The sequence below is a fragment of the Oncorhynchus mykiss genome, chromosome 25 (genome assembly GCF_057628025.1).
Source record: "Oncorhynchus mykiss isolate SJ-2025 chromosome 25, ASM5762802v1, whole genome shotgun sequence".
NCBI classification, from domain to species: Eukaryota; Metazoa; Chordata; class Actinopteri; order Salmoniformes; family Salmonidae; genus Oncorhynchus; species Oncorhynchus mykiss.
Window position 1 is genome coordinate 65,847,586 of NC_143046.1, and position 12,718 is coordinate 65,860,303.

General features: G+C 42.5%; 1 protein-coding gene across 1 annotated transcript in view; it reads right to left on the reverse strand.

The window, feature by feature from the left end:
• LOC110505533 (apoptosis-resistant E3 ubiquitin protein ligase 1) overlaps positions 1 to 12,718 on the reverse strand; it is a 34,508-nt gene that overhangs the window by 18,462 nt on the left and 3,328 nt on the right. The window contains exon 4 of the mRNA XM_021584812.3: positions 12,105 to 12,325. Coding sequence (XP_021440487.2) covers positions 12,105 to 12,325 — 221 coding nt within the window. The remainder of the gene's footprint in view (positions 1 to 12,104; positions 12,326 to 12,718) is intronic.

The following is a 12,718-nucleotide window of genomic DNA, read 5'->3' on the forward strand; positions in this document are numbered from 1 at the left end:
CGTTCCTAGGTCGTCATTGAAAATAAGAATGTGTTCTTAACTGACTTGCCTTGTTAAATAAAGGTGTAAAGAAATATTTTTTTAAATTGGCCAAATCGGTGTCCAAAAATACCGATTTCCGATTGTTATGAAAACTTGAAATCGGACCCAATTAAATCGGCCATTCCTATTAATCGGTTGACCTCTAGTTAAAACCACCCTCCGACTTAGGAAGATGTAAAACTTTCCCTTTTATTCTATGAGTTCTATTTGCCCATATAAAGTCTTATGACTGAGTATACTTGTTTAAAGAATCTATTCTAATCTATTATTTTTATTATTTCCATAATTATTTTTCCCCCCCATGCAAATCTTCTATCCTGAGATTTTAGAGTATTCTGAAAATATCTTTAGCAAAGGGGGCAATGAGTTTTCAATATTGTCTGGTACAGTGTATTCAGAAAGTATTCAGAACCCCTTCTCTTTTTCCACATTTGGATACATTACAGCCTTATTCTACAATGGATAAATAAAAATCCTCAATCTACACATAATACACCATAATGACAAAGCGAAAAAAAAGAAGGAAAAAAAATGCCTTATTTACATAAGAATTCATACCCTTGCTATTAGACTATTAGTTTCCACTGATCATCCTTGAGATGTTTCTACAACTTGGGAGTCCACCTGTGGTAAATTCAATTGATTGGACATGATTTGGAAAGGCACACACCGGTCTATATAAAGTCCCACAATTGACAGTGCATGTCAGAGCAAAAACTAAGCCATGAGGTCAAAGGAATTGTCCGTAGAGCTCTGAGACAGGATTGTGTCGAGGCACAGATCTGGGGAAGGCTACCAAAACATTTCTGCAGCATTGAAGGTCCCCAAGAATACAGTGGCCTCCATCATTCTTAAATGGAAAAAGTTTGGAACCATCAAGAATCTTCCTAGAGCTGGTTGCCCAGCTAAACTGAGCAATAGGGAGAGAAGGGCCTTGGTCAGGGAGGTGACCAAGAACCCAATGGTCATTCTGATAGAGCTCCATGGTTCCTCTGTGGAGATGGGATAACCTTCCAGAAGGACAACCGGCACTTCACCAATGAGGCCTTTATGGTAGATTGGCCAGAATGAAGCCACTCCTCAGTAAAAGGCAGATGGCAACCCACTTAAAGTTTACCAAAAGGAACCTAAGGGACTTTGACCATGAGAAACAAGATTATCTGGTCTGATGAAACCAAGATTGAACTATTTGACATGAATGCCAAGCGTCTAGTCTGGAGGAAACCTGGCATCGGCAGGGACTGGGAGACTAGTTAGGATCGAGGGAAAGAAGAACGGAGCAAAGTGCAGAGAGATCCTTGATGAAAACCTGCTCCAGAGAGCTCAGGACCTCAGACTGGGGCGAAGGTTCACCTTCCACCAGGACAACGACCCTTAGCACACAGCCAAGACAATGCAGGAGTGGCTTCGGGACAAGTCTCTGAATGTCCTTGAGTGACCCAGCCAAAGCCCGAACTTGAACCCGATCGAGCATCTCTGGAGAGACCCGAAAATAGCTGTGCAGTGACGCTCCTCATCCAACCTGACAAAGCTTAAGAGGATCTGCAGAGAATGGGAGAAACTTCCAAAATACAGGTCTGGCAAGCTTGTAGCGTCATAGCCAAGAAGACTTGAGGCTGTAATCGCTGTTAAAAGTCCTTCAACAAAGTACTGAATGCACTGTTTGAGCATTGTTAAACTTATGGGTATGTAATCAGCAGGGGACTGTCACATATTTTCTTGGTTTTAATATAACTGTTTGATACATGGAATTAGAAAGCACTGAACTGAGTGACATGTGTTGTCCTTTGTGTAAATAGGGGTGGTACTTTGTCCCAAAATGATAAATATAATTCTATGGGAAATCCATGCATTCCTGGTGCTTTTCTCTGTCCGAATGTTTTAACAGTGTATCATATTTATATTTGGGTGATATCTTTTTTTAGTGATCATTTTTTGTCTGCTGATAATTCAGGGATACAAACTGGTGAGGGCCCAAACATTTGACACTTTTTTTTTGGGGGGGGGGGGGGGTTGAAACATACAAAAAATCCCTGCTAGGGGGAAATGCAGGTTAACTAATTAAACAACAAAGAATATGATCTACATGATCAGTCTCTGTGTGTAAAATAAAAAGTGGTAAATGTGAACCTAACTCACAGCTAAAAAATGTAAAGAAAGCAATCCAATGTCATTTGTTGCCTAAAGTTTACTGCAAATGACACTCAAGTCTTGAGAAAAAAACAATACATTAATATTGCAGCCATGACAGCCTTTATAATAGAACGCTCGTGACCACACACACATATAAATATTGCACTTGAGAAACAAACATATTAAAAGTAGAAATAGAATGAAACAAACAGGCATTCTATTCTTGCTCTATTATAGTGGCCACTATAGCAGACATCGGTCAAGTGCACAAAGCTACATGTGTGCAAAAATAATTTTCACCGAGTAAAAAAACTATAATCCCCCTCACACACACACACACACACACACACACACACACGTGTTACTGTCAAATTCAACACAACAAAAACCATATCTGTGGGCTACACTGCACATTATTACATTGTACACTTTCTGCCTGTGGACATCTGTTCTACAATGTGCCTGCAGAGCATGATACCCTTTGTTGGCATAATTGATCTCTTTCAGGCAGAGAGGACACCTGGCTTACCCCTTGTTATCCACTGTATTGAAAAAGTGAGAAAGAGAGAAAGTGTTGTGTTCCTTTCACCTCTATAGTGGCATCCAGCTTAAGCCAGGCCCAGCTCCAGCTACACTTGATCCCTGAATCCACTTGTTTAACAAACAACGCTTCATTTCACCTCATTTTCTCATTATGAAAATTAACCACATTCTGTAGAGGGAAAACATTAGTTAACAGATAGTGGTTAGTTCTTTTTTTTTTAACCTATATTTAACTAGGCAAGTCAGTTAAGAAAAAATCTTATTTTCAATGACGGCCTAGGACCAGTGGGCTAATTGCCTTGTTCAGGGGGAAAACGACAGATTCTTACCTTATCAGCTCAGGGATTCGATCTAGCAACCTTTTGATTGCTCTAACCACTAGGCTATGCTCTAACCACTAGGCTACCTGCCGCCCCAGATAACGTTAACATTTCACACAGATTGCCAGGGTTCAGTAAGCAACTAACGCGTTATAACTTGAGGAACGGCAAGGAATCGTATACCAGGTAATACTATAGCGAATGGTTAGGTTACTGTTTGCTCATCTGATGTGTTCTCTAAATTATTTGTAGAGATGCCATTTTTTTTCAGACTCTTTGAAGGTTCCTTGAATTTGCCTTTTTTATTGCTACGTCTGTCAAACTTATCAACTGTATTATTTAGGTCTCATGCTAAGATAATAGTTCCTGTCTGGATTTGACCTAATATAGCTTAAATTCCATCTAAAAACACCAGATTTGTCTATTAAATCAATGTGTAATCTTTTACCATGTAAGATACAATTCAACATTAGAAAATGTCCTTTTTGGTCTGTGTGTTAGGATATAACAGAAAAGGGTGTATTTATCAAGCATGCCCACACCACTGCTGTTACTACAGTAGGTGGCAGTAGGGCTGGGCGATATGGCCTAAAACTCATATCTCCATTTTTAAAAAACTTATAAGTGATTCAAGATATATATATATATATATATATATCTAAATAAGCTTTGTTGTACAATTAAAAGGTCAAATACACTGCTTTTTAAACAGTCACCAAAATTATAATGAATTGAGTGCTTGTGAAATTACACCTAGGCTGAATATATATGCCTTCCACAACCACTAATAAATGTCATTATTTTATCAAAAATAGTTGTACCTTTTTTTTTTCAATAATCACCGATTTGGCTTTCAGGTCTGTCTATAAAAATGCTATTTTTGTAACAAATGTAACCAAAACCATGCATAATGCACATTCAGTAATAATGGTTTATATAAAATGAACACCGGTCTCATAAACAATCTGTCAAACACAAGCCCATGTGCTAATGAGTAGCCAGCTAATATTTAGATTTCATGTTCAGCCAACTTGGATCTAGGTAAAATTCCACTAACAAGGCAAAACATTGTAATTGTTATGAACACACCCTTCTGTCCGTCTCCAACTGTTTGAACAGCGTGCTAGCCTGTCCACTTTGTTCAGATGTTGAAATAAGTGGCCTACCTTATTTCTCAGAATGAGAACGGGTTGCCAATTCCTTATAATTGTTTTATGCTTATTGCACATTTATAAAAGACAGACTAAACAGCTAGTATAACAATCTTTATTTGACTAAAATGCTGCTAGTGATACGTGGTACCGTAACCCGTGGGCACGCAACGAACTAAGCATACATTTTCCAGAATAATTGTTCATTGGTACATCCGTTTTATTAGTGTCTGCTCTGCTTGAAATGTAAGGAGTTGAAACATAAACAAGGTATGGTTCGAGAGGTTCACGTTTCCTCTATTACAGTAAAATAATGTCTCAATGTGTTTCGGTGTCCATATGAACGATTCCGTTGGACCAAACCTCAAATAGCAAGTTGAAACCGTTTGTCAGAAAAGAAGAAGTGATCTCCCATCTTAGTTGTTGTGAGTGGTAGGGGGAGGAGCTTTGGAGAAAGAGGCGAAGCGAGAAGTTTCACCTCGTCATTATATACAGATCTCTGGTGTAAATGGGAAGGTGCACAGCACAGACGGAGCGAACGAGACCAAAAAGACAACATGAAAACAAGCAGACAAACGCTCATAAAAACAAAAAATACAACAACAACAAATTATTCTGCGATACAGGCATTTGGAATATCAGGCAAAAACATTCATTTTAATGAATTAGATATAACGCTCAGCCCTAGGTGGCAGCATAGACCTCTCCAACCCTGGCTCCTCTTTAAATATTACATTCCTCCTTTTTTGAAATGTAACGCTTGCAGGAAAACCACATCTGCTGACAGTCTCTAAAGTGTTCAATCACTAAGTGTTCAATCTCTAAGTGTTCAAGAACCATATGCTTTTTCCCCATCATGAAGCCTGTGCACATTCCATGTAATCAATCAAATGTATTTATAAAGCTCTTCTTACATCAGCTGATGTCACAAAGTGCTGTACAAAAACCCAGCCTAAAACCCCAAACAACAAGCAATGCAGGTGTAGAAGCACGGTGACCAGGGAAGACTCCCTAGAAAGGCCGGAACCTAGGAAGAAACCAGGCTATGAGGGGTGGCCAGTCCTCTTCTGTCTGTGCCGGGTGGAGATTATAACAGAACATGGCCAAGATGTTCAAATGTTCACAGATGACCAGCAGGGTCAAATAATAATAATCACAGTGGTTGTAGAGGGTGCAACAGGTCAGCACCTCAGGACTAAATGTAATAAATTGGATTTTGTTAACCACTCAAAATACACTCAAAGTTAACCAGATAAAACATTTTAGCAGTTGTATAAGGGCAGTGGGCCATTTCATGAAATGGAAGAGTCATTGTATGAATACATCGTTATTGTATACATTACATCTATAGAGCATGTGAGCATGCAAGCTGAACAGACATTTAACAGAAAACATACAAAAAACGAAGTAAAGTACTTTTGTACTTTGAGGTGCTATGCCTTTTTAGAGCCTTTAAGCTCCAACTCCTCTCCTAGTGTACCAAGAGTCTAAGGATTATGTCATTGTACATAGATGAGTGGAGGCCTGACACACACCTAAGAGAAGTGTCTAATGCCTTCCCATTCACCCCGCCCCAATCCCCCAGAAAGAGCCCCCCTCCACTCTCACGAATAACCACCATTGAATCTTAGCTGTAATGACAAATTCAACATCCTCTCCTAATCGATCCAGAACTCTTACTCATTTTACAGCAGGATTGCAAGTCACAAAAGTAAATTAAATGACATTGTAGTATAGTTAAATACTTCTCTCTCTCCCAAGCCAAACCCATTCCTCTCTACCTCCCTGCTTTCTACCCCCTTTACCCAAGCAAAGCTTGTCCCAACCTCCCATCCTTGCCCATCCAAGCTAAGCTTGTCCCAATCTCCCATCCCTGCCCACCCAAGCTAAGCTTGTCCCTACCTACCATCCTGTCCTACCCTCCCTCCCTACCTCTCTGACACACTTACACCCATCAACTTACTCATCCATTCCCGCCCAACATATACCCTATGCATCAACACACCCATTCTCTCCCACCCTCCTACACATATTTACCATCCATCACCAGTTTTAACCAGTAGGTAGCCTAGCGGTTAAGAGCGTTGGGCCAGTAACCGAAAGGTCACTGGTTCGAATCCCTGATCCCTTGACCGAGGCACTGAACCCTAATTGCTCCTGTAAGTCGCTCTGGATAAGAGTGCCTGCTAAATGACCAAAACATATATATACAGTGCCAGTTAAACGTTCATTCAAGGCTTTTATTTAATTTTTTACATTGTAGAATAATAGTGAAGACATCAAAACTATGAAATAACACATATGGAATCATGTAGTAAGGGAGATGGAGCTAGCATGTTGGAGTGAACGGCTGTGTGAGAGAGGCTCCTGCAACTGTTTTGCGAAACAATCTAACTTAACCTACTTTACAGCACTTTTTACAACATAAGTCTCTTTCTAATACAATATTGTAACTTTGTATGTGAACATGCCGAGTAAATAGGCGACTAAAGGACAATAAATCCTCATCGGAGCCCTTCTCCCCACCAAACAACAAGACAGACATGGCGGAATGCACAGGTAACAACGTGACACTTACAGAACTTACCCGGGCTCTGGGAGAACTACGTGTTGCTATAGCTGAGGATTTTAAGGCTACTATTTCTGAACTGGACACCAAAATCGAGAGCACCATTCAATCAGTTGCTTCTTTGCCTGTTGTCCCCGTGCCTGGACCGGGCCAACGTCCTCACCCAGTAATCACCTGTTGTCACAGTTTCAAGACCAAGGATCATATGAGGCTCGAATGAGGGGTAACCTGTTACATAAAGGACATCCCTTCCGTGTCTATGATGATTACGTGCCCGATGTGGCGAAGCATCAGGTCGGCTTCAGAGACGTCACGACCAAACTCTACAAACTCCATCTTGGCCCAGCCTTGCTCTTCCCTGCCAGACTCAGAATTACCCCTCCTTCTGGTGAGAAGATCTCTCCTCGGTTATGGACGCAGAGAATTTTAACCGGGAATATGCACCAATCCCCCGTGCGGGTTAGATTGCCTTGTCATTGTGTGTTAGGGTGTGGTGTGCTCATGGACTCAAATCCATACTATGTCATAGCGGATGAAACCTTATTAAACTGTCTCAGCAAGGGCTGCCGACGGAAGTTTTATTGACGCTCCCGGACATGTAAGATGCTTAGCCGGCCAATGGAGGGCGGTTAGAGCTTTCATTCCGGCTGGAAGACTGACCTGTCGTTGAAGTTTAGAGGATGCCTGTTTGAGTGGATTGTTGGGTTTGATCATTGACACTTTTGGATGGATATACTTATACCACCCATTTTTGTTTTGTTTCATTATTTCTCAATTCTTAGATTATTCCTACATTATTCTTATTATCATATCATTTATTGGCGGTGATGGTTAGGTCGGGGCAGATGGGGTGGCATTAGACACCTGGATATCATGCTGGGTTCTGTCATTACGGCGGGCCGCTCTGCCGTCCTGCTTCTGTCATTACGGCGGGCCGCTCTGCCGTTCTGCTTCTGTCATTACGGCGGGCCGCTCTGCTTCTGTCATTACGACGGGCCGCTCTGCCGTTCTGCTTCTGTCATTACGGCGGGCCGCTCTGCTTCTGTCATTACAGCGGACCATTCTACTTCTGTCATTACGGCGGGCCGCTCTGCCGTTCTGCTTCTGTCATTACGACGGGCCGCTCTGCCGTTCTGCTTCTGTCATTACAGTGGACCGTTCTGCTTCTGTCATTACAGCGGGCTGATCTGCTTCTGTCATTACAGCGGACCGCTCTGCTTCTGTCATTACAGCGGACCATTCTACTTCTGTCATTACAGCGGACCGCTCTGCTTCTGTCATTACAGCGGACCATTCTACTTCTGTCATTACGGCGGGCCGCTCTGTCGTTCTGCTTCTGTCATTACGGCGGGCCGCTCTGCTTCTGTCATTACGACGGGCCGCTCTGCCGTTCTGCTTCTGTCATTACAGTGGACCGTTCTGCTTCTGTCATTACAGCGGGCTGATCTGCTTCTGTCATTACAGCGGACCGCTCTGCTTCTGTCATTACAGCGGACCATTCTACTTCTGTCATTACAGCGGACCGCTCTGCTTCTGTCATTACAGCGGACCATTCTACTTCTGTCATTACAGCGGACCGCTCTGCTTCTGTCATTACAGGGGACCGCTCTGCTTCTGTCATTACAGCGGACTGATCTGCCGTTTTGCTTCTGTCATTACAGCGGACTGATCTGCCGTTCTGCTTCTGTCATTACAGCGGACTGATCTGCTTCTGTCATTACAGCGGACCGCTCTGCTTCTGTCATTACAGCGGACCGTTCTGCTTCTGTCATTACAGAGGACCGCTCTGCTTCTGTCATTACAGCGGGCTGATCTGCCCTTCTGCTTCTGTCATTACAGCAGACCGCTCTGCTTCTGTCATTACAGCGGACCGCTCTGCTTCTGTCATTACAGCGGACCGCTCTGCTTCTGTCATTACAGCGGACCGCTCTGCTTCTGTCATTACAGAGGACCGCTCTGCTTCTGTCATTACAGCGGACCGCTCTGCTTCTGTTATTACAGCGGACCGCTCTGCTTCTGTCATTACAGCGGGCTGATCTGCCATTCTGCTTCTGTCATTACAGCGGGCTGATCTGCCATTCTGCTTTTGTCATTACAGCGGGCTGATCTGCCATTCTGCTTCTGTCATTACAGCAGACCGCTCTGCTTCTGTCATTATAGCGGACCGCTCTGCTTCTGTCATTATAGCGGACCGCTCTGCTTCTGTCATTACAGCGGACCGCTCTGCTTCTGTCATTACAGCGGGCTGATCTGCCATTCAGCTTCTGTCATTACAGCAGACCGCTCTGCTTCTGTCATTACAGCGGACCGCTCTGCTTCTGTCATTACAGCGGACCGCTCTGCTTCTGTCATTACAGAGGACCGCTCTGCTTCTGTCATTACAGCGGACCGCTCTGCTTCTGTCATTACAGCGGACCGCTCTGCTTCTGTCATTACAGCGGACCGCTCTGCTTCTGTCATTACAGAGGACCGCTCTGCTTCTGTCATTACAGCGGGCTGATCTGCTTCTGTCATTACAGCGGGCTGATCTGCTTCTGTCATTACAGCGGGCTGATCTGCTTCTGTCATTACAGCGGACCGCTCTGCTTCTGTCATTACAGCGGACCGCTCTGCTTCTGTCATTACAGCGGACCGCTCTGCTTCTGTCATTACAGCGGACCGCTCTGCTTCTGTCATTACAGCAGACCGCTCTGCTTCTGTCATTACAGCGGACCGCTCTGCTTCTGTCATTACAGCGGACCACTCTGCTTCTGTCATTACAGCGATGATTCACAAAGTTAAATTTGCTACTGGGGAATTACTCTCTTCCCCCAAGTACATCAATGACAGATTCCGTCAGTTTTACGAGACTCTATATGCATCTAAAGCAGATCCTAACCCCTTAATAATGAAAACGTTTTGGAGAGCTGTAATCTCCCTGCCCTGAACCAGGAAGATTCCAAATTCCTGAATAAGGAAATATCTCTAGGAGAAATTCAAGAAACAATTACATCTCTAAAGAGTGGCAAGACCCCAGGCCCAGATGGATTCCCTGGTGAATTCTATAAAACATTCAGCAACATGCTCTCCCCCTACCTGCACAAAATGTTGGTTCAGGCCAATGAGGATGGAGCTCTCCCACCTACTTTGGATGAGGCGTTTATCACAGTTATTCATAAAAAGGGTAATGATCCGGAAGAGGTAGGGTCATACAGACCAATATCTCTCCTTAATACAGAACAAAAGATTTTAGCAAAAACTCTTGCTAATAGGGTTAGCACTTTAGTGGGCAAATTGGTCCATTCGGACCAGACCGGCTTTATCCCTAACAGAAACTCATTCTTCAATCTCAGGCGCCTTTGACCACAGTTGAGTGATCCAATATATTCAAGGTCCTACAGAAATGTAATATTGGAGATGGGTTCACAAAGTGGATTCAGTTTTTATATAGGAACCCCTGTGCGAGAATACTCACTAACCAATCGCCACAATTTAACCTTTGTAGAGTGACAAGGCAAGGTTGTGCGCTGTCGACTCTGCTTTTTGCTCTAATCATTGAACCTCTCGTCACAGGCAATCAGATCTCATGCAGCAATACACGGCTATAATACTAATGATACTCTAAATAAGATTTCACTATACGCAGATAACATACATACTATGTAACAGAACCCCAATCTAGTATTCCAGCTATTCTTGATTTGATGAATTTGTTTGGTACCTTCTCGGGATACAGAATAAATTGGAACAAGAGTGAATTAATGCCCATAAGGTTGCAAAACACCTCTTGGTTAGAACTGATTCCATTTACCTATCTAGGAATTGTAGTTACCAAACAATACCCCTCACTATTTAAAGAGAATTTCCCCCCTCTGATGCAAAAACTCAAGGCAAACATATAATTTTGGAGAACTCTCCCAACTTCATTGCTCAGAAGAATTAATGCCATTAAAATGGTCTTCGTCCCACAACTGCTTTACCTATTCCAAAAAATCCCAGTATTCATACCTAAGTCCTTTCATAAACATCTGGACTCAATTATCAATCCATTCATCTGGGATTATAAAACACACAGGATAGGTAAAAAAAAACACCTGTAAATCCAAGATGGATGGAGGATTCTCTCTCCAAAATGTTATATTTTACTATTGGGCCGCTAACCTCCGTGCTGTTACGTTTCTGCTGGATGACACACTTCTGTCATCCGGTTGGCTTAGTATGGAGCGTGAGGATTGCCACCCCTTCTCTATTGGCGCTGTGATTTTGTCGCCTGTCAAGTTGGAGATGTCACTTTATAGTAACAATCCTATTATACATAGCACAGTCTGAATCTGGAAGCAAATTAAAGTCTACTTTGACCTTAGTCCAATATCATTCCTACTCCCTGTTGCCAGGAATCCCTCCTTTGCCCCCTCTAACCTTGATAACACATTTGAGCGATGGGGAGAACTAGGGAGCAATACCATAGGGGATCTACATATAGAAGGGACCTTTGCCTCTGAGTTGCTGAGGGAAATGTATAATCTTCCCAGAAGTAACTTTTTCAGATACCTACAGATTAGAGACTAATCCCAACCAATACACACAAAAAAATATTCTGCGATACAGGCATTTGGAATATCAGGCAAAAACATTAATTTTAATGAATTAGATATAACGCTCAGCCCTAGGTGGCAGCATAGACCTCTCCAACCCTGGCTCCTCTTTAAATATTACATTCCTCCTTTTTTGAAATGTAACGCTTGCAGGAAAACCACATCTGCTGACAGTCTCTAAGTGTTCAATCACTAAGTGTTCAAGTTCAAGTGTTTAATCATGAATTTAAATGCATTCCAGGTGACTACCTCATGAAGCTGGTTGAGAGAATGCCAAGCGTGTGCAAAGGTGTCACTTTGAAGAATCTGAAATATTTTTTGATTTGTTTAAAAAAAAATTGGTTACTACATGATTCTATGTGTGTTATTTCATAGTTTTGATGTCTTCACTATTATTCTACAATGTAGAAAATAAGAAAAATAAAGAAAAACCCTTGAATGAGTAGGTGTCCAAACTGTTGACTGGTACTGTATATGTAAGTCACCTTTCCATTCATATACACACACATACTCCCACACACATATCCCTGAAACAGTTATTGCACTTATTGTTTCAGCATGACTATGTAATAACAGTCAACTTCTCCTTCACAACATATTACCTAGTTCTGCTCATCTGTGTGGCTATTGCTTAATAAAACAGTGAAACGCTAGGTCCTTGCAATACATCAGTATCTTCTACAGACAGCTGTTGAAGTCACTCTGTCTCAATACAAGGCAGAAGCTTTTCAACGCCTGTCAAACGATGTCTACAAAGTGATCAGGCACTCACCGATAGACCACTTCTCATTCAGCCGCCTCTCAGCAAGGTTGTGCACCAGTTGGATCTCGTAGTCTTGGTCGCGGCGCCCCCTTGAGGCCTGGAGAACCTTGACGCCCGTGGACAACTTGATGTAGTCTTCGTAATAGTATCCCCACGCAGCCAGAGAGAGCTGCAACTGGCTGTCAAACTGGGCTAGATCATCCAAATTCATACAACCCAAGGTCTTCAGTCTTCATTTGGACCACAGTGCAATATGGTCAAACAGAGAAAAAAAAACTGTCAATTGTATTCATTTCACCTCTAGCATGGCCACAGTCTCACACTCACACTCAGAGCGACTGAACAAGAAGAACCTGGCTTTAAACAGGGCTGTGGTCTGTTAGCGAGTGCCTTAAATAGGCTTCTGTGTACTCTATCGTGCACGTAAAACAAATATTGGTTTATCACCTTGTTCTGCACTGCACCACAGTAAACGTAACATGATCTACTAAGTTACATTTATATTAAGCATTAAAAAGGGGCAATCTGCAGTTCAAACAACAACAAATCGGTCAAACCGCCCTTGATTTGGTAAATAGCTGCGGGAATGCTGGAGAAATGTAACCACTCTCAAATTCATAGAC